The sequence below is a fragment of the Alternaria postmessia genome, assembly GCF_024291825.1.
Source record: "Alternaria postmessia strain BMP 2775 chromosome Unknown scaffold_15, whole genome shotgun sequence".
Taxonomy (NCBI): Eukaryota; Fungi; Ascomycota; class Dothideomycetes; order Pleosporales; family Pleosporaceae; genus Alternaria; species Alternaria postmessia.
In genome coordinates this window covers 386,095-406,023 of record NW_026260088.1, presented here as the reverse complement: position 1 = coordinate 406,023, position 19,929 = coordinate 386,095, and the positions used below count along the sequence as shown (strand labels likewise).

General features: G+C 50.6%; 4 protein-coding genes across 4 annotated transcripts; 2 read left to right on the top strand and 2 right to left on the bottom strand.

The window, feature by feature from the left end:
- Window positions 1-100: 100 nt before the first annotated feature.
- Window positions 101-1,936, top strand: J4E82_003562 (uncharacterized protein; the record flags this gene model as incomplete). Its single annotated transcript, XM_051729847.1, has 2 exons — window positions 101-1,414; window positions 1,466-1,936. 2 exons carry the CDS (start codon window positions 101-103, stop codon window positions 1,934-1,936), a joined length of 1,785 nt encoding a protein of 594 aa, XP_051590521.1.
- Window positions 1,937-5,679: 3,743 nt separating this feature from the next.
- Window positions 5,680-6,646, bottom strand: J4E82_003561 (uncharacterized protein; the record flags this gene model as incomplete). The annotated part of the gene is made up of 4 exons (XM_051729846.1): window positions 5,680-5,742; window positions 5,872-6,016; window positions 6,127-6,254; window positions 6,422-6,646. The coding sequence occupies 4 exons, from the start codon at window positions 6,644-6,646 to the stop codon at window positions 5,680-5,682; spliced, it is 561 nt and encodes a 186-aa protein (XP_051590520.1).
- Window positions 6,647-13,291: 6,645 nt separating this feature from the next.
- On the top strand, window positions 13,292-15,407 carry J4E82_003560 (uncharacterized protein; the record flags this gene model as incomplete). Its single annotated transcript, XM_051729845.1, has 6 exons — window positions 13,292-13,297; window positions 13,386-13,404; window positions 13,707-14,126; window positions 14,186-14,445; window positions 14,512-14,557; window positions 14,659-15,407. 6 exons carry the CDS (start codon window positions 13,292-13,294, stop codon window positions 15,405-15,407), a joined length of 1,500 nt encoding a protein of 499 aa, XP_051590519.1.
- A 438-nt stretch (window positions 15,408-15,845) lies between these two features.
- Window positions 15,846-16,765, bottom strand: J4E82_003559 (uncharacterized protein; the record flags this gene model as incomplete). Its single annotated transcript, XM_051729844.1, has 3 exons — window positions 15,846-16,026; window positions 16,078-16,498; window positions 16,594-16,765. 3 exons carry the CDS (start codon window positions 16,763-16,765, stop codon window positions 15,846-15,848), a joined length of 774 nt encoding a protein of 257 aa, XP_051590518.1.
- Between the last annotated feature and the right edge of the window lie 3,164 nt (window positions 16,766-19,929).

Genomic DNA, 19,929 nt, shown 5'->3' with positions numbered 1-19,929 from the left:
CCTTCATTTCCTACTCCGTTGAACCCCTGACAGGCGCCTGCGTTTGACACGTGTAAAAGCACGCGACACCCGACGTAACGCGCCAACGTCAATAATGTTAATGCTACGACACATTGCGCGCTCTCATGCCGCCTTGACAAGACAGCCGCTCGCATACCGTTCCCAGCAGGCTGGCCCGGTGCTGCGAGGAACAAGGTTGTTCCACCCATCGTTGGCGCGCGCTTTGAGTGGCCAATCCGGTCCTCCAACTCCTGGCAACGACACGCCAAACCCAATTGACGATGCCGTTGAGCAGGCCGAAGCAGAGGAAGAGGCCGAAGAGGAGAAGCGTGAGGCGAAAAAGGCAGCATGGAAGAGCACGGCTTGGAAAATGTTCGAGGCTGCTGCCACCACTGGAGCCAGTATTTTCATCCTAGGATGTGTCGGCATCGGCTATACTAAGTACTACAAATGGAATGTTCTCGAAAAGATGGAGAACGCTTTTCGGGAGGGGGATCCTGTATTAGAGCTTGCAGCAACTGGGAAAGAGATGCCGAAAACGGGTGAACCTACACGACTACAAGTCACCAAAGACATGGATGGTGATGACAAGGACTATGATCGCTGGATCCCACGTGATGAGCAAGAGAAGATTGACAAGATCGTCTGGGGTGAGACAAAAGGCCGCTACCACCTGCTCCTAGGCGAAAAGGGCACAGGCAAGACATCTATGCTCATCGACGCCATGGATAAGATTAATGGTGAAGGATGTTCGATGATGGAAGCACATGCAGATTTGGAAGTCTTCCGTGTCCGACTTGGCCGATGTCTCGATTTTGAATACCATGAAGACAACATCGGGTCTCTTTTCTCTATCCGTGGACCTCGCGACGCTGGTGCTATCCTGGATATTGAGCGAGCATTCAACAAACTGGAGAAGGTGGCTTTGAGACGCCGTGCGACAGTCGGAAGACCGCTCATCCTTATCATCAATTCCGCACATCTCATCCGAGATAATGAAGATGGTAGGGACCTTCTCGAGCTCATTCAACAACGCGCGGAGCAATGGGCAGCCGCCAACCTCGCAACTATCATCATTAACTCAGACAAATACTGGGTGTTTGAAAGACTCAAGCAGTATGCAACACGCATGGAAGTACACCAGATCAAAGACTTGACCAAAGATCGCGCCATGCAAGCTCTAAAGAATTACCGAATGAAGTATTATGGCGAGAAAGTCCACGAGTCTATTCTGGAAGAAGTATACGACAAAGTCGGGGGCCGTCTGACCTTCCTAAACCGCGTAGCGAAGTCAGAAAACATGATCGAGAAATGTGACACCATCTGCGAAATGGAGAAAATCTGGTTCCTGAACAACTGCGCGATTCTAGGCGAGGAGATGGACGACGACGTCATGGACCAGCAGAAGTATGCGGTATGTACACACAAGCTCTCTTGTTCGTTAATGTTGGGCTGACCAAAATAGTCCACAGCAATGGTTCTTGCCAACGCCCTTTATAAAAAGTTTAACGAAATGGACGTAAACCATGACCCAGCAGTTGGCCACATCCTCCCTTCTATCCCCCTCCACCGCGCCCGCTTCGTCATGACACGCTCCGACTTTATTCGTCAACACCATGACCTATCTATCTTCTCCATCGACTCACACGCTGTCGTTCGCGCAGACTCTGTGCCTATGCAACGTGCCTTCAACGAAATCTGCGCTGAACTCGGGTTTGAGGATTTCTTGGAAGCGACGCTGGAGCGTATTGGTGCTATTGAGAGCTTGGGCAGGACCAAGGAGCTTACGTTCAAAGATCTTTGGGATGGAGGTAAGTACAGGATTACTACAAGGGATAGGAAAGGGAACGTGCAAGGGGAGGTTGAGATGGAAACTGTACCGGGGAAGACGGATGATGACGATGACGATGATGGTGATGATAAGAAAGACGACTGAGCGGTTGGGACTGCGTTTTGGACGTTGGTATGAATTGGCTGTTATGGGTCTTGATGTAGTATATGGTGCTGGATGGGTGGCTGGCTTGGATCTGCATGGCGCTGGTGTCCTGTAGAAGGCCGCGATACCCTTGATATTTATTTCCTATTCATTTTCCTTGTCAGTATCATCTATGTTCATTGGCTTTGGATCTATAGCTAGCTTGGACTGCCGTTAAAACCCACAAGCCACTTATCACGAAACCTCTTGTTGCAACGCTATAATGGTGGGTGGAAAGGCTATGGTGTAATATGCAATTGCTCGAGGTATTTACTAGCGGCAGGTTTCCTGTTGCAACACCCCAATCAGGAATCACGTTATGCCCTTGCTATCATGTATGTATAGTCTCCATCCTGGTGATACTTGCGACAAGGACATCGGCGATGATAGGGACCCCAGCAAGAACTATGATAAGAACATTGGTTTAGGCGATAGCGAGAATCGAGACAACCACAAGCGACAGTTGTGACACTGGCCAATGGTGATAATGCCTAACCTATAGCCAATAGGCACACTAGCAACGTTAGCCATAGTAGAGGTATGATTGGGAAAGCATTGAAGATAAAGACAGGCATCTCTTCGAATGTTAAAGCTGTGCCCTACATACCTAAACGTGCATTCTCAGCCGATCTTATACCTTAGACTTTCCATTCAAGGCTTCGTCTCCATTCACATGTGACCGTCTCGTCTCCACTGCGATGAAAATCGGATATGACGTGCGTCTAAGAGCGCGACTACCATGCATGCAGCATAGCACGTTTTCTCTCGAAACATTCGGCAAGTGCATCAAATTGGGGTTTGGGGTAGAAAAACGTCAATGTAGATATATCCCAGGAAGACAAGACGCACCACAACAATAGCGATATTGATATTGATGCAGCTCCGAAAAGTGTTGATCAAATTACAACGACAGAAAACTAAACGACTAACATTAAAAAAACATTGTATTTTGTAGGTACAGATAGCGAATACGAGTTGTGTGGAAGATACACCTGCGTTGGTATCATCACACTGAGTTAGTTGAGTGTGCTGGGCCGTCTTGCCTCATCTAACAACAACTGATTTCACGCATACGCGACGAAGACGTTCCGCTACCACAGTTAAATCATTTAGAATCCGAAAGCAGAACCAACGGAGTACCCCGAGTGTTATCATCTTCAGGGCTAGGCTTCTCATCTCCACACATGTCGTTGCCACACACCCTATACCATAAGTATACCACACCTCCACGTTTTTCCTTCTGCCGGAACGACGGAACAGTGCACACCCACGAGGACGAAACAGCCTCGCTTTCCCATATCCACACCGCCCGCTGTATCCACCTTACCCACACCTCCTTTTGCAACAGAAAAGCAAGGAAAAAGGAAACAGACCCTGTGTGAGTTCAAGCCACAGTGACGCGACGATCAAGCCACGAAGAACGCCCAAATCTCGCATAGATAAGGATTGATACGAAAAGAAAAAAAGAAGTAACGGAGAAGACAAAGACCCTGATGTGGATTTATCCAAGCCACATGACGAAAAGTTTGTAAAGATAGATTTGGTGTGGAAGAAAAAAGAAACGAGAACTTCGGATAAATGAGATCTGAAGCGGGAAGAGATGGATGGATCTCATAAGAAGAAGAAGAGATTTGTTCTAGACTGTAGTGGTCGCCGTCTTCCCAAGTCCTGTGACGTATGATCTATGTACAGACAGCCATGAAGTTTACAAAAGCACATGCAAGCTGAAGAGGTGTGAATGTTAGTGTGGCAAGATATTGGTAGATGAGAGGGGAGACGTGAAGGATTGCTACCCGTTTGCACCGAGTCACTACAAGAAGGTGCATCGAAACGTCTGGTCCATATGGTGACTCGAAGTAAGAGAGGTGTGGTAAGAGTTTTCCTCATGATAACAACCCTCCTCTCCACGTAAGCTCAGACCAACGTCGCCAACTCTGATTACACCCGAGAAATGGGTAACATTCCATGTACAATACTGTCAGCTTCTCATCCGATAAACTTTGAATCCAACAGTAAGGATACGAAATCTCACCCTTGGAGCTTATCGACAAGAAAAAAAAGTCCCCGATGCCGAGAACTCGAAAGGTAACCTCGGGGACCACAACGTCAGCACCTAAGCCTCGAAGAAAACCAAGTACAGCAACTACAACCGGATGCCAACTCCCTCACACAGCAGCGGATCCGCTCCAATGTCGCGTGGGCGGAACCGACTCGCAACTTGAAACTCGCGTCGACATGCCACCACCCTCTCTCCCAGCACCGTCCCAAACAAGCAACGGACATGCACGCATCTGCATGTCATAGCCAGGTACAGTAAAGGTCCGCAGCATGACATGTGCCCCACGTCTCCCCCATGCATCCACGTCTTTGTCTCGCGTCTCCCACGTGCAAGCCCTGCAAAGGTGCGACGACGACAGCTCCGACGATGCACGCCCAACTCCGATGATGCTTGAAGCGTTGCCAAAGCGTTGCATAGCCGACTACCTGAGACGAGACGGAGACGCGAGACGGATATGTCAACGCTTCCCGATCGTCATGCCGGTGATATGCCGATCGAGGACCGGCCGAGGTAATCCATACCATCATACCCATCCATGTCATGTCTCGCCGCAGAAAGCTTGCTGCCGGTCATACTCTGTATGTAAGCTGACCCGTCCCGTCGATGAACTCTTCGTATCAAGGAACGACGTTGCATAGCGCGAACAAGTTTGTACTGTACCTGTGTGAGCTGAAGGCGAGGAAGATGAGTTGGGTGGTATAGCGCGGCGTCGCAGCCCTACGCATAAACACCGAACATGCTTCCAGAAACACGTTCGCACATCAAACAAACCAGTCCCAGTCCGTCTTGAAGCAAAATTTCCGCCCAACCAGGGTCCAGCGACACGAAACGTGCAGTTCCTTGGTTGAGGGATAAAGCTTGCGTATGTGCAATCGATAAAGAGATAAAGATGGACAAACTTTGGATCTTCGAACTTTACAGGTGGGATAATTGAAACAACGGACCTTCATCGTCGCGAACAAGTCACACTCCCAATCCCATTGCGATCAGCACCGTAACCTTGGAACCCGCGTTTCATCACCCAACGGCCATCCATAAATGACCTAGCGGACCATGACCTAAGGACTTTCCCGATTCAGAAAGCTAGCATGGCACTAGGAGCTTCGCGTGGAAGCTATGCCGCGTCGATAAGTCAGTTGCCGCTTTAATGAAAGTTAGCTGTGCTAGCGTTACGTGTTTCCCGTGTCCGCGAAATGAGGATTCGTTGTGGTCTGTTTGTATAAGTAGGGCTGAAGAAGGGTTCTGCAAGGCCGGTAGAAGGATGGGCGTCAGTGCGCGTAGTTGTGCAAGGACATGGATTGCGGCGTCATAGCAAGAAAATTGCGAGTGCAAGAGGATTGTAGGACGGTTGCGCGTTCAATATTATTCCGCATTCCGCCATGGGATTATGCCTGTGTAAATTTTGGGATTTGGGATCGTAATGTGGGCAAGGGAGGGGAGAACGGGAAGAGAATGCGCAATGTGATGATTTGTTCGGGTTCTGCTTTTGCCGTTGGGCCTTGGGCTCTACTACTGCGCCTCGGTATGGACTGAACGCTATCGAAGGCAATGGAAGCTAGCGTTCAGCCAGCCCAGTCCTAAGTTATGATTCCAAAAAAACGCCCTTGGTGATGATTGTTGCGGAATGCGATGACTGTTTAACCATTCAAACCGTACGGCGATCGCTCATGACCCTAGAGATGGAGCCTGGGCCCGCTATCTCCACAAGCTGTTGGTGTGTTAGTGACGGAAGCAGAACGATAGGTAGTAGGTGCTTTGTGCGGCAGAGGGTGGGATGCCACCCGGTTCATGGGCCGTTCCAGATAACGACGGGTGAGGAAAGAGCGTGGGGTCGTACCTTCTCGTGCCAGCTGAGGAGCACGCTCATTGCTTGGCCACCACCTTCGCCGCCGCCACGGGTATGAACTTGAGAGAAACCGGTCGGTTGGGGGGTGATGTCGCGTTTGGTGGTTGCAGGTGTAGCATGGGCCATGCCTTTGTAGCTGTAAATACATTTGTTAGTCGGAGGTGGTGAATGTGCGACTGTGGACATGTTTGGCGGTGAGCCCAACGGGGGTGGCAGAAGGCACAAAGGAGAGGCTGCTGGACGTACATGTACTTCATCAGGACGTCCAATGCCTCGGTTCCGCCTGGTGCACCGTATATCCGGCTCAGCATTGGTGACATGTCCGACGCGCGTATGGATTGTAGGATCTCGATGACGGTCGCAAGGTGGGCTTCCTGGAGTAGCGGAGCTTGTCAGCTTGGTTCTGCACTGTGTAATGTTGCCGACCTGGTCGTCGGTAGCCCAAGTCCAGAGAGGTGGAAGCCATGGCTCCCAGTCCAGCGAGACTTGGGGCGCTCTTGTCTCTTGAGCTATTCCAGAGCTATGCTGAGGCGCAACATACCTTTCCCTTGTCGTCTGCGCCATATGGTGGGTTCTCCAGCGCTCCTAGGAGGGCTCCCTCATTGTCACCACCACGGAGCAGTTGCCGTAATTGCTGGGCATTGTTTTGGACATCGGCCGTCGACACAGGCTGCACGGCGGGCGTGAGGGAGCTTAGGTCGAAGTTGGCGGGGCTGTCGGGATCCAAGGCGTCAATGTTGATTGTCCGCCAGTTGATGTTGGCCATGGTGGTGGTTGTTGAATTTGGCTACGCAGGATGTATTGGCTGCAGAGAGGTACCAGACGTGGTGGTGGTGGAGCTATGGTGAGGTGCAATTCGGCGCGCCTGTATTCGTGGGGTGCAGTGCCAGGTCTCCACTCTACCGCCAAGCTTCGCAGCTACCCATCGAAGCGCCCGCAGCACGTCTGGCAAAACATCCACCATGTAGCACAAGCAAGGGTCGCCACTCGATACGGCTTGGAGGCGGATCGCTGCCATTGCGGATGCATATCGATATGCCCGTGTCGGAGATCCGCGGCGCCACGTGTGACATGGACGTACCACTGGGGTGGATGAGACGCTTCACAATGCAGAGACCATGTCGTCACGATAGAGAAGATTGATAAGAGTAGATGTTTGATTAGTCTAAACTGTAGCCAGTTGAGTCGCGAGACACAAGTACAAAGGCCCAGGCGCTCAGTCTAATGTCCAAAGCTATGGGGAGAGCGGCCCATGCATACCGTTCATGAGGAGCCGTCTAAAGAAAACAAAATCGTTGAGTCGTGGTCGTCAATATGACCACTCCAACGCGCTATAGTACAATACAACTCGTGCCGTTGATGCCGGTGAGGGCCGGCACGAGAATCTAACCTGTTACGCTGTCCGAATGAAAGAAAGTGAGGGTCCTTTTTGGTATCTATGCCTGGGCCCAACCGAGTCTATAGTGAACGCCGAATGAAGAAGAACTTTTTGCCGTAAGGGAATGTCGCTGAACGTGTAACGCAAGTAGGTGAGCAGGGCTGTGCGAGATTCGCTTGATAACGCCGGTGGATGCCCGAAGTCGCAGGGGTATTAGGACGCTGAAGAATCGAAATGGTCGCGGATGATTAAAAGGCGGTAATCCCAAGATGGCTCCGTGGAAGAAGATGCGCCGTAAACCGAGTAAGTTGCGCCTGTAGCGGTTGCGATGAAACATTCATGTGGAGTTGGTCTGATGCGTTGTTAGTGGACGTGTACATGCAGGGTGAGTTGGCTGTGACTTACAAGGTGCGGGATGCAATCCCTCTAGTCCTAACCGAACAACCAGCTTGCCACGAAAAAGCAGGTGCATTGCGATGGAAAAAGGCAATGGCGAGGCAAGCGCTGGGAAAGTTGGCGCGCAACTTATTTGGGCGGTGGTGGAGGAGGCTTGGGGGTGCCAGTGGTATCGTAGGCACCGCGTCCCATGTTGTTGGATTCTGACTCTCTGAAGATCATGTTGTTGATGAGTGTGTGGTCTGGTTATAAGTCAGAATAATGTCGCACAAACAAGTCAAATATAGACTGCGCTGAATGTACAACGTACCGATTGAGCTCTGAAGCATGTAAGACGCCGGCTGAACACCTGGCCTGTGCGAGTTGGATAAAAGACGAGAATGAGTGTCGAAGGTCGGCGAGTGTTGATTGCAAGGCGATACAAAGAGCGGCGAGGCGGTATCGAGCTTTATTAGATAGTGTCGTGTACCCGTGGACTGGCTAGCAGTGACTGGGGAGTGGGGATGAGAGTAGAATGAGTGTGGATAGTTTGAAAGTGAGAGATGATGATGGCAGGAATTAAACGAAGGGCGCCCTGAAGCTTCTATATTCGCAGCTAGAATAAGGGGGCCTGTTAACTGACTTGCCAAAGGTGGCCTTGGCCTTTCGGCGAGACAAATGAAATGAGCGACAGTGCTTTTCTACCAAAAGCCCTGACTACATTGCGCATCGGGAGCGACGGGTCTTTCGGCCTGTTTCAAGGTAGGCTCCCTTGCCATCGTCAGGAGCCAGGGTGATCTGCGCACTGTTACCACCAAGCCGGTTATCCCCCTTGGATAGTGCCGCGCTAGAAAGCCGTACCTGCAGGCCCTTAGCTTCTTGCGCTAGAGGTAGCCACATCAACGGCTTCGCTGGGATGCAGATGCAAAGGGTGAGACGCTGTCAATTGCTTCCGTCAGATGGGCGATATTGGCAACTCTTTTTTTCCGCCGTACCATGGCAAGGTCAAGACGCTTCATCCATCTCACCCGTCCTCTCTTGCTACCCTATCGCTGCTATTGTCACTGTCACCGCGCGCTTCCAGACAAGGCGGCTTAGATGAGACAGTGTCAGCGCTCCCGTCTCGCTGCTTTGACCGGCGGCGTCGACTCGTGCGTGCCGCGTCGCGTTTGTTGGCCTACGCCAGAAGCAAGAAGAGAAGGTTCAGAGACGCCACACAGACGTTCCGGATGTGCTTCCCCGGCCGGTCCACTGCCTATGCTGAATCACCTCTCTTGCAGCCCTGTCGTCCTCGTTCGCTCCCAGCCAACCGGGTAACTGGTCGTCGGGATCGCAGTGGAGTTTTTCTGTAGAGGTGGCGGCTCATGTTTGACAGCACCTGTTCATAGCAGCTTGCTTTTGCAGTATCATGAACCGCCCTGTGTTGTTGTCGCATTTGCTTAATCGTCGTTGCTTGTGACGGGTATCTGGGTATCGGTTTTGGCTCGCGCCACGTGGGCACGACTGCCCACTGACGGGTCGCTCCTCCCTCAACCAACCCTCGCGTCCGCAGCAAGCAGGAAGGAGCCACCCTCGCCGCACTACACCCTCATCACATCTGCGGCATGCAAACAACTTCTCATGTCCCTCCCGCCACCTGAATAACGCGCACCATGCTGCCAAAGCAAAATCGCCAGTTGCCGTAATGAGAGCGTTGTCCGGCTTGCGGTGAGTGGGCCCGGCGGCGGCTTGAAAATCTCGCCTGCTGTTTGTTCTGGAAAGCCTCTGGAAGCGTCTTGCATACACTGAGTCGCAGTCATTCCAGGCTGTCCCTGATCATCGCAGACATGCTCACCGACGCTGACACAAAATGCGCACTCCTCACGACTAAGAAATTTGGCCGGCGGTCGTTCTTCAGACACGTCGCATTCGCGGATCGCTGCAAGCCTTCCGCGCCTCCAAGCACACGGATGCTGCTGCATGCGTTCGACGTCCCGGGATTATGACCCAGCAAGGTTTCACGCACAATCGCTTCCTTCTGGAAAAAAACTGACCTGTCTCTGCCTCAAGCCTCATTGACGCAGTCTCTTGCTCAACTTCGGAGGCCAGCCGTCCCAATGACGAATTGTTTCTGACACGGAACCAACTATGACATCGCCTTTTTGCTCGATTTGGGTTGCTCCGTATTACAGCCCGTCGCTCCATCGTAAACACATTTGCCAGAATGCAGCCGTTATGCCAGTCCAATAATATAATTCGCAAGCAGCACCGACCCTGATTCGCCCTTGCAGGACATGGACAGGGATAGGGGTGCTTTACAATCAGGCTGAGACGAGCTACAAGGGCATCCCGTCCTTATCCACTAGCCTCACACAGAGACATGCCGAATGCCACGCGACACCGCCTGCTGGACCAGCGTGGTATATGCGCATGCTAGGTGTACACCGGTGTAGACATGATCGCTCTCTTCCGCTGGTGCAACGGGACGTCGTTTTCTTTGGGCTGCTACAGACGCCGTCGACAAGTCCATCAGTGCAGGAGCGTTGAGGACTCAAACAGCGTTCGCGATCTTCAGTCCATGCTCCTCCAACTTTATCGCTAGCCATTATCAATCACACACTCAACCATCGAGATTGCCATTGAAGCGTCGTCACATCTTACAGGGTCTGAACTCCTTCAGGTTATCTTCCTCATGACGTTGGTATCAGCCACCGACTTTTTACCAGCAGCATCGCTGTCAATCACGACCGCCTTGCAATTTGACAGCTGTTTGACGGATTTCTCCACAGAAAACTTTGTCGAAATTGTGATCGTGAGCTAGAGCTTGCGGGGAGCTGGGAAAGTGGGTCCAGGAACGGCTTTTGGCACTTCCTCTTTGAGCGCGCTACTGTAATCTGCGTGCCAGTGTCCCAGCGATGAGAAGCGAAGCAAGGGTTATGACCTCGAAAAGGATCATCGCGTACAAAGACAACCCTGCCCACACGTGGAATTTCTACTGTGCTGTGGAGCTACGCCTGACTACTGGAAGAGTGCCCGCAAGCCGCTCGCCGATGTACCAGCGGATTGAAGCCGACCATCAGGCCAACTGTGCGCTGCACGAACTTTGCGCTGCTGCAAAGGAGAGTTCCATGAGCACCGTCGCACTAGCTGTCGTGTTGACAGGTACTGGCTGGGGCACCCGGATCCATTAGCCGGTGGAGTCTTCTACAAAGGGGAATCCAGCTTGCGAGCATCGCATTTCATAGCGTTTCACCGAAGCTTTATTCGGTCCTTACAGTGTAACGTTGGAACTACGTTTGAATCCCCAAGCAGGCAACACGTTGCTCTGCGTTATTGCGAGGTCACTCTCACGCAAACCTGCTTCATCTCGGACCTGACCTCGAGCTCCCCGGACGCCAACTGGAAAACGATCAGCAAGGATGACTTCACACCCGCGCAGCCCATCACGCAGTCCCTGATGATCTCCTTCGCGCTGGCGCCCAAATCGCTACGATTTGGGCTACACAGTCCGAGGCCGCCATCTCTCCCCGATCGTGTTCCTTGAGCAATTCGCGTGCCAGCCCCACGACTTTTGTCGCGACTCAATGAGTCGTCGCACCAAAGAAATTTCCGCCGTCGATCCGGAATTATGTACCCTTTCGCATCTCGTTCCGCTCCTCCGGTGCTGTTGTGCGTACTTCTTGAAGCTCGCTACGACAGGCCTTGTGCGTCATCTTGCTGTCCTTGAATATGCTAGCATCCGAGGCTGACTGCAGGCTCGCCGAACACCAGTTCTTTTGCTCTGCGCCCACGTTTCCGCGTGTGCAGTCAGCACTAAATAGGTAGGCTCAAGGCATGCTGTACAAAGGAGAAACCTTCCGCAGGTTTGTGTCGACTGCTGTTTGGAAAAACAGAGTTCCGCTAAAAGAGTACTGTGACATCAGCTCTTCTCAGACAAACGATTCCGCTCCACCTGCACGATGCAAGCATACACTTCCGGAAGACTGCAGCCACTATCGATACGCTTTCTTATTCCTCCGACACCCAAAAATAATGCGCCGTCGACAGCCCTTAACGCCAGGATAATGCGCCGCCTGCAGCCTTCAAGTAACGCCAAACTCTAGTTTCAGATCTCACTCCCTTTGGCACTCGGATGGAAGTGGCGCTCCAATCGTTCCGCGGCTGCATGCGATACTGCAGCTCGTAGCTTAATCCTCAGTCACGGCGTCGGCAACTTTCCTTGTTGCCCCGCCTTGTCAGCCATGAAAGTACTGGTTGCAGCTTGTAGATTTACGGCAGAGCTACTGCATTCGTACGCCTCCCATGTGTGCAGTAGTGTACCAAGACGTCGGTTCTCGACTCGAACATGGGGATAAACCAAATACGGCCTTTTCCTTGCGTTACCAATACTTAGTATTTCTCACACCACCACCTAGCCAGACCAGATTACTGGTCAGATTGTAGTCTTGTGATGACATGGAGTGGTCACCATGACTGCACGTAGCTTTTCGGGCATGTTGCGATGACACCAGCACACTCACGCCAGCTGTTGCGCTGATAAGAAACATTCCTTGGAGTTCCGACTGGCCACCCATACAAAGTATACGACTAGGCAGACGGGCCGTCTCTCGTACGCAACATCCGTTTCTCGGACTAGCAGTGCAGTCAGCACACAAACCCCGGTACATACAACATGGTCAAATGTGTTTTCCTGCGACGGGCTGCTACACAATCGCGCTGAGTAACGTACCTCTCGTTTTTCGGATAACAGCCAGACCTTGCGTTTGTGCGACCAGCATCCCGATAACCAGGATCGCAAATAGATATTGCCGGCGAAGTGACCTGATCTGACCACTATCCTCTGTGTACTTTAGGCAACGAGTGTCACTTAGCCTCGTGTTGTTTGTAAGTGTGAAAGCATTATCCGTGATTTTGTGCGTCATGAGGTATGCAATGATCGTTCACTTCGAGGATGTAAAGGGGATTTTATTGTGAGTCGCGCAGCTGATGAGAAGACCCTAATAGACGTTTTATCGAAGTCTTTGACGGTGTGTTCGGTTGTTCCCTCATTTGACGCATCGCGATTTTCGGGAGTTTTCGTACGTCTGTATTTTTCTGTTTCTCCTCTTGACTTGCTCAGGTCTGCTCTCTTATCTTTCATATACTATGCGTTCATTCATATGTCTCGGTGCAATGAGTATGCCGCGGGACGCTTTCGAGTCGGTAGGAAAGCATAATTGAAGTAATGGGGAGAGCAAGAGGTACGGAGAACGAGGCTAATTCGTTCTTGCTCGTTCGATGAAAGCCTCTCAATGCTTGGTATGGAGCATTGTTGGGGGTTTTCCTTTCGATTGTTGAGGCACTTCCATTGGCTCAGGTTTCGCTTTCCTTCTCCTCCAACACAAAGCTGAATTCGGCGACAAGCACATCTCCAAGATTACCATTTGCCACGATTACAAAGAGAGCCGTATGCTTCAGACGGACATAACATCAGTCTTAGGTATCGAAAATGTTGCGGATCACGATTCGCTGCCTGAGGACTACGAGATGGTGGACGCCGACAATGATGTGGAGATAGGCAGGGGGACGAGTAAGGTAGGGCGAGTTAAGAGGAGCCATAGCATGGTGAATGATAGAGTGGATTTAAGTTATAATGTAAGGAGGTTGCAGATGGTGAGTGTTGTTAGAAGGGGTCCGACGATGGTGGTAAGCCGTGGGCTTGAGCGAGTTAGAATACGTTGGTACAATGTTTCCGTCTCGCGCCTCATCCACATTATTCCTTAATATCATGAAGCACGAGTTCTGGAGGCATGGTAAGTTATCACAGTAAGTAGCGATTCACAAACGGTGGTAAGCGTATATTTTGTACCATTCTTCGCCAGAATCTGACAAGGTGTTGTAGCCAAGGGGCATAGGCCGGATCTATTCCCTTACACCGTCACTAAACTGAATCACTTTCTCTACAATTTAGGTGAATATACGTTTGCCACTTCATTCGGTCGTTTTATCATCTATCGCCGACCCACTTATTCAGGTATTTCGCCATGATGACGAGGTGGTTAATCCACTCACTTCTGACTTCTCTCCCTTGGTACATCTCGCTCTCCAACCAAAGTCTGGATGAACTTGCACCCAATCAACTCAAATTTCCAAGTCCACTTAGCCATGACTATCATTACTTCTTCCATAACCCTGGCGGTCTGCGTAACAATGGTCTACGCCAAACCTGTCGAAAAACCCTTTGGCACCTCCTCCTCCTTTCCCTCCGAGCCAGGTCTCCTGTATCGCCAAGATAGTGCGTTACATCTCGCCAATCACTCTTCAACCAGTGACCAGCAGTCAGTCCAGATTGCAGGAATAGACTGGGACACAAGTAATACCCTCGACGACAGTTCATGGCAGAGATTCAAGGGTAAAGGAAACATGTTCTATTGCCTTATGGACATGTCTGATTCTGTGGCTGGAGTTCAATGGCCAGACCCGTTCAAAAGAGTGCCTCCCTCAGCAAGCAGTCCCTGGAAAGGAACTTTAGAAGGCATGTTCCTAACTCTATGCATCGAGTATAACCATATGCTAACACTCATTTCTCGACAGATGAACTGGCAACTTGGGGTTGGTTCGAAGGCGAATACAACCAGGATGTAAGCGCCAACTTCGGCGACAAAATTCCCGATGTTAAGAACATGATCGAAGTCGCACTCACAGCTTTGGGTCTAAGTACCACTCCCATGAAAGACGGCGGTAAAAACATCGGTATCTCCATCGAGCATAACGATGATCAACTGAAGTACGAGGATGGGGAAGAAGTTCCCATCGATGAGCAAAATTACGAAGTCGACGGGAAAACATACCCGGTGAGTAAAAGGGGGAAGCGAATTCACTAGTGCAAGGGATTCATTGCTGACGCGTTTTGACTCCAGAATACTGGTGCTTGGTTCCGATTTACTTTAAATCCGGAACAAGGTGGTGAGTCTCCTATTCTCCTCCTATATGATACACTTTACCTGCATTAGTGTCAGAATTCCGTTGGTGTCTGGTAGAAAAGATGCTAATTTATCTCTTTCCAGTGATATTCGGCCAAGATTTTCTCGGTCCCAAAGCCGCAGCAAAAGAGAATCTAGACTGGGACGTCAAGAAAGAAGAGCTCCCCAAGCTAAGTATAGCATCCGATATCCTAGCTGCATATTGGTTACGCAGCCCAACTCCTAAAAACCTCAAATATTGGTTCGGCCAAGATGTCACGAATGAGGATACAGTGCCAATCATTATCAAAATCCTTTTAAATCATGGATATACTGAAGGCGTTCCAACTTGGCCGGGATTACAATTGAATATGCCGAGTGAAGAGGCGTTAGTACTTCTGGGCTCGCCCATCGGTTCAACCGTAGCCTTCTTCCTTATTCAGCACAAGGAAGAACTTGGATTGAAACATGTCTCTTCCATCACCATCTTCCGTGATCTCAAGACCGAACCTGATCATAATGCGGAAGTGCAACTTCTGTTTCATATCGACGACGTACCTCAAGATGACGTATTGCCCGAAGATACGGAGATGCTGGATGAGGGTACAAAAGGAAAATATACGCGACGCGGTATCAGGAGGAAAGATAGCATGGTAGATCTGGATTTGGGACGAAATATTAGCAGGACGCATGAGATGAGCTTGGGCGAGCGCGGCGAGACGGTGCTGTACAGTCATGAGTTCAAACGGGAATTACGATCTGCTCGGCTTGGGGATTTCTTGTCGTTTGTTCTGATCAGAACCCAAGTGGATAGCTGGAAATTGTTGCATATACAAGAAGATGACCGGAAATAAATGTTAGACTACCACGAATACTAATGCAGTGATTGAGTCAGATATTATGGTTCATTTTCATGTAACTAAACAAGCTACTGGGGTATCAATACTCAAGATCCCACTTGTCCGTAAGAACGCCGCATCAGATGTGGGGGTATACTCCATAAACCATATCTGTCCCAACAAACTCGTCGTGTATCGTACAAAGAGTCCACTGACTCGAATCGACGTCCATCCTTGTATGGTCTACTCAGGTGGTGACGTCCGAAACCCGAAAGGACTCCCCATCCGAAAAGCTGGATGGGTATCGCTTTCATCGGCCGGCACCGTTTCAATATTGCTTTCACCCAAAGTCTCCACTCCTTCCTGGAAACTCTGCATCTCGAAATTCTCGCCCTGCAACTCAGTTTCTCTAACAACAGGAGCAGGACGTGGTTTGCCCCCTAAGAACCTATTCTATACGGTACTAACGGCGGGCTTGGTATGTGTCGGCGCGGGTTGTGTGACTGGCGCTGTGCCGTCGAGACTTGTAGACGCGACACTAGCGCCGTCTGTAGCCGCCTTCTCGTTGCGGGCGTGTGTTGACATCGGGCCGTGAGCGTCGATGTGGGCTAATGAGTGCCACAGAAGATATGTACTAGGATCGTAGGTCAGCAAGAGCGGTAAGATTGAATAGGAGATGTCGTACCTGACGAATGTGAAGATCATGCCAGGCCACAAGAATACGACACTAGCAATCGCGCGCCCGTTCTTGTTGTACGCAAGCGGAGTTTCTCCGGCCTTTTTGAACTGCGACAACAATGAACCACCAGTCGCAGGATCCGTACCAGTTATGTACGCACTCCTGCTGGCCACGATATATGTATACGCCAGGGCGTCGGCGAGCGCGGCCATGCAAGCAAAGACAGAGCAAACTTTCCAGGCGGTCTTGACGCCCTTCGACTCCTGTCGCTCGGGCCAGAAAAGATCGAAGAAGAAGGCAGCACCGAAGATGGTGGCAACGAAGATGCCAACGAAGATGTTGTACGAGGCAATACCGACAAAGTCATTGTTGTGAACCGTGACGTTACCGTCAAGTTTTGAGACGAACTTCTGCTGGTCTACATAATCTGGCCTAATGTTAGCTACTATCCCTGACGTGGAATGGTGGCACATATCGTTTGCAGCCACCAGGAGTAGGAGTATGCAAAAGGATGTATCATACCAGATAGCGCTGCCGTTCCTAAACTCTCACTGACAACGCAGAGAATCATCGCGAGTTGGTAGATGATGAACTTTGTGCGGCGGTTGTGGTACATTGTATTCCCAAACATGTACCCGGACTTGAACTTGCCCCATTGCATTTCCTTCAAGTCGAGACCCCATATTACCGCCATCTTGACTGGATATGAATGCTAGTGATGAGATGTGAGGTGGAGTTGTTCAACGAAGTGCGCGTGGTGGGACAGATAGAATGAAGAACGACAAGGGCGGGCGCGGAAGGTTGGGATAGTAGACGCGTTAAGAAACGGTCAACAAAAAGGGCCGTTGGGTTCTTCTCCGAAGGAAACTAGTCACCGCGCGGAAGTATCGAGCCTCCAGCTGAGGTTTCACGGCAGTTGCATACTTAAGGGTCCGCTTGCCAACCACCCTACGTCAACTGATATGGCGCGCATCCCATCCTCCCCATCACAGATCAAATTAAATCTTAACCCCGTCTCCAACCTTGTCCGGCCCACAAGGGAAACACGCACCCGCCAACTGTCGAGGCCCTAGTGTCAATCATACGCCATCATTGCTTCGCTGAAGCTTATCACTTCCACGCGCAGCCGTAGCCTAGCAAATGACCAAACGTCGTCGTACAAATGCAGTATTAATCAGCGTACCGGCTGGGTCCGGCGAAAAGACGAGGATGGGAAAGTTGAGAGGTGATTGGAAATGAACTGCAAGAAGGGTGGCTGTGATGTCATGGAACGGGATGCCGCGGGGCCTTGCTTAGCGAGAATGCTTAGTGCACGGGTGGGGCATTGGCGTCATTGCTTGCTTTTTTGCATGCGATGGCTCTGGTCACACGAATCCTAAATGTGTGAGGTCGGTAAATGTCTTTGCAACATGGAGGTCGTGTACGTCACAAAAAAGGACACTGCCCTAGCAGACTTGGTTTTAGGTGGGTTTTATTTCCTCCACACGGGGACGTGATATCTATCGCACATACTAAGACTAGCAACATTGCGCTGTCCGACGCGCTCTCCTACAATTTCAACACCTGCATGTAAGGGACTGTCGTCTACGATCTCGATTCCTTCTGCACAACCCTCAGTCGGCATCCACCCATATCGCATCCGACTGTCACGTGCTCCTCATGGAAAAGTGTCTATCTCCGATGACGATTTTACGAGTGTGGATAATGTTTTTGAGCTCGGCTTGCTCTCGAGGTAGCACAACGTCGCCGATACGACAGGCTTGTACTGAGATATCTATCTCTTATATGTCTTCGATCTTGTACAACATGTACACATACGTATCGTTATTATCGGGATCGTCGTTGTTATCGCGAAAGATCGTCACCGCTGTTATGTGTTTTATGCCGAGTTCAGCCTTGTGTTGTGCAAGCAAGAAAGCAAGCGTTCCGCCGCGAGGATTCCCTGTAGTCGATCAACACTGTCTGCGATGCTCGAAAATTCATCTGGATCCGCCTTGACGTACAGATCACCCTGTCTACTACATTGCTAAGCTCTTGGGTAATTTTTATTAGCTTACCTAGTAGTGCTAACCCGTCGCTGTCGTCGTCACCGAAGTTACAGTTCTCGATTTGATCCCAGTCGCTAGGATACCAACTTCATAGCTTGAGATCCGTTCCCAGCGTGTGATTAGGCTATAGAGCCAGTGCGGAAGGTGGATTTTGAGCATCTTGCTACAACCTGCCCGCGACTTCGTTGGCAGCATCAAGACGACACATGGGACTTTTCCCCCTAGTGATGGCATTCGCCCAGTCCGGATCACTACCAACATTTCCGGGTTCCGATGTCGCAGCTGTGTTTGTATCCATGAGCCTGGAGGTGTTATACTGGGCGAGTACGAGTGATGATAGTACGAGTAACAGTACAGGTATAAGACTCATGATGCGTGGTTGCGTAAAGCAATGGAGTTGAGAATAAACGTAGTCTACAAGCGTAGTGGTATACGAGAGTAGTAGAGTTCAAGCAAGGAAAAGTAAGTCGAAGTTGATCATGTCTAGAGAGTGCGGTTTGGGAATCTAGTCTCCAGGCGCAAGTGCAAGAAAGAAATCTGATGGTCAAGCGAAGCAGACATGAGGTTTTTTTTTAATAGAAACAGTCTTTCGCACCTTGGATTTGCGTGGAATATCATGCATAGCATAGCTTGGAGTCAAGCTTCGAGGTGCACAATCCAAAACTTGCACCAAATCACCCGAAACGTTATTCTCGTCACTCATCATACCAAGCGTCGAGAAGCGATATCGAGATTCATATGAGCATCTAGTAGTGGTAATAGTATCTTGGAGTAACACACTGCTAAATCGTTGAAGAGGTTTTCCAACCCCTAGCTCGGTGGCATCACAGTTGCTAATATCTGCGTAGAGTGCAGAATAGCCGGGCTTTCTAATCTCAGAACGTTCGTGGTACGAATACCACCGCACAGTGTAGCCTTATCAACATCTACACAGTTGAACAGACGTAATTCATGTTGATATTGTAGGACATAAGACTAGACAAGAGAGAGAAGAGTGCCAGCTGACATGACTACGCAAGTGGGAAACGAAGCTCAACGATGATGTAAACACATAACATGAAGAGGGAGTAAGGACACGTGAATCGAAGGAACATTAGATAGATGGAGAGCAGATAATACATTGGTTGCGTCTTGGAGCTGGGCGACTCGAGGCTGGACTTCTTGAACCAGGGTGGTAGAAATGACCGGCGCTACCCTGAACATGGCACTGTGCCAGCGCACCACTGGTAACCAGGAGCGAGCTACAGGAGACGGGAGAGATAATACGACGAGAACGCATACACCCACCGGGCCGCCAACTCTATTCTTACGGCTGTCAGCAAGTTGACCCAACGAGCTTTCGTCACGTCTTTCCAGGATGTTCAAACTCAACATCGTAGAGGCCTGCTAGCCAAAGCTACGTGCCCCATGCGTCTTGTAAAACTTTCAGGGCCTGGCAGTTGACACAGACCCTAAAAATGGCGTGTATGGCAAAAGGAGTGGCTGTGGGTCACGGCGCTAAAGTGACAGCCTCATGTTTTGGTCGGTGGTCGATTGGTGGCAGGCGGTAGTTGAGCCTTTGACCCTGACAGCGGATCAAAGAGCCGGAACTTTATCATGTCCAGGTACGATTCGTGGTCTCCACATGCGATTCGAGTGCGTGTAGACGTGCACGCATGTGTCATGTAGGAAAGATGGAGGTCAGGACTGAAACTGGAGGGGGATGTTGGCGCCAACAGCTAGCGCGATCTGCCCAGTCGGCCCGGAATAGGAGGATGCCTGCTGTCGCCATCCCAACCTCCGTCACAACCCCGGTTCGCAACCTCCATCA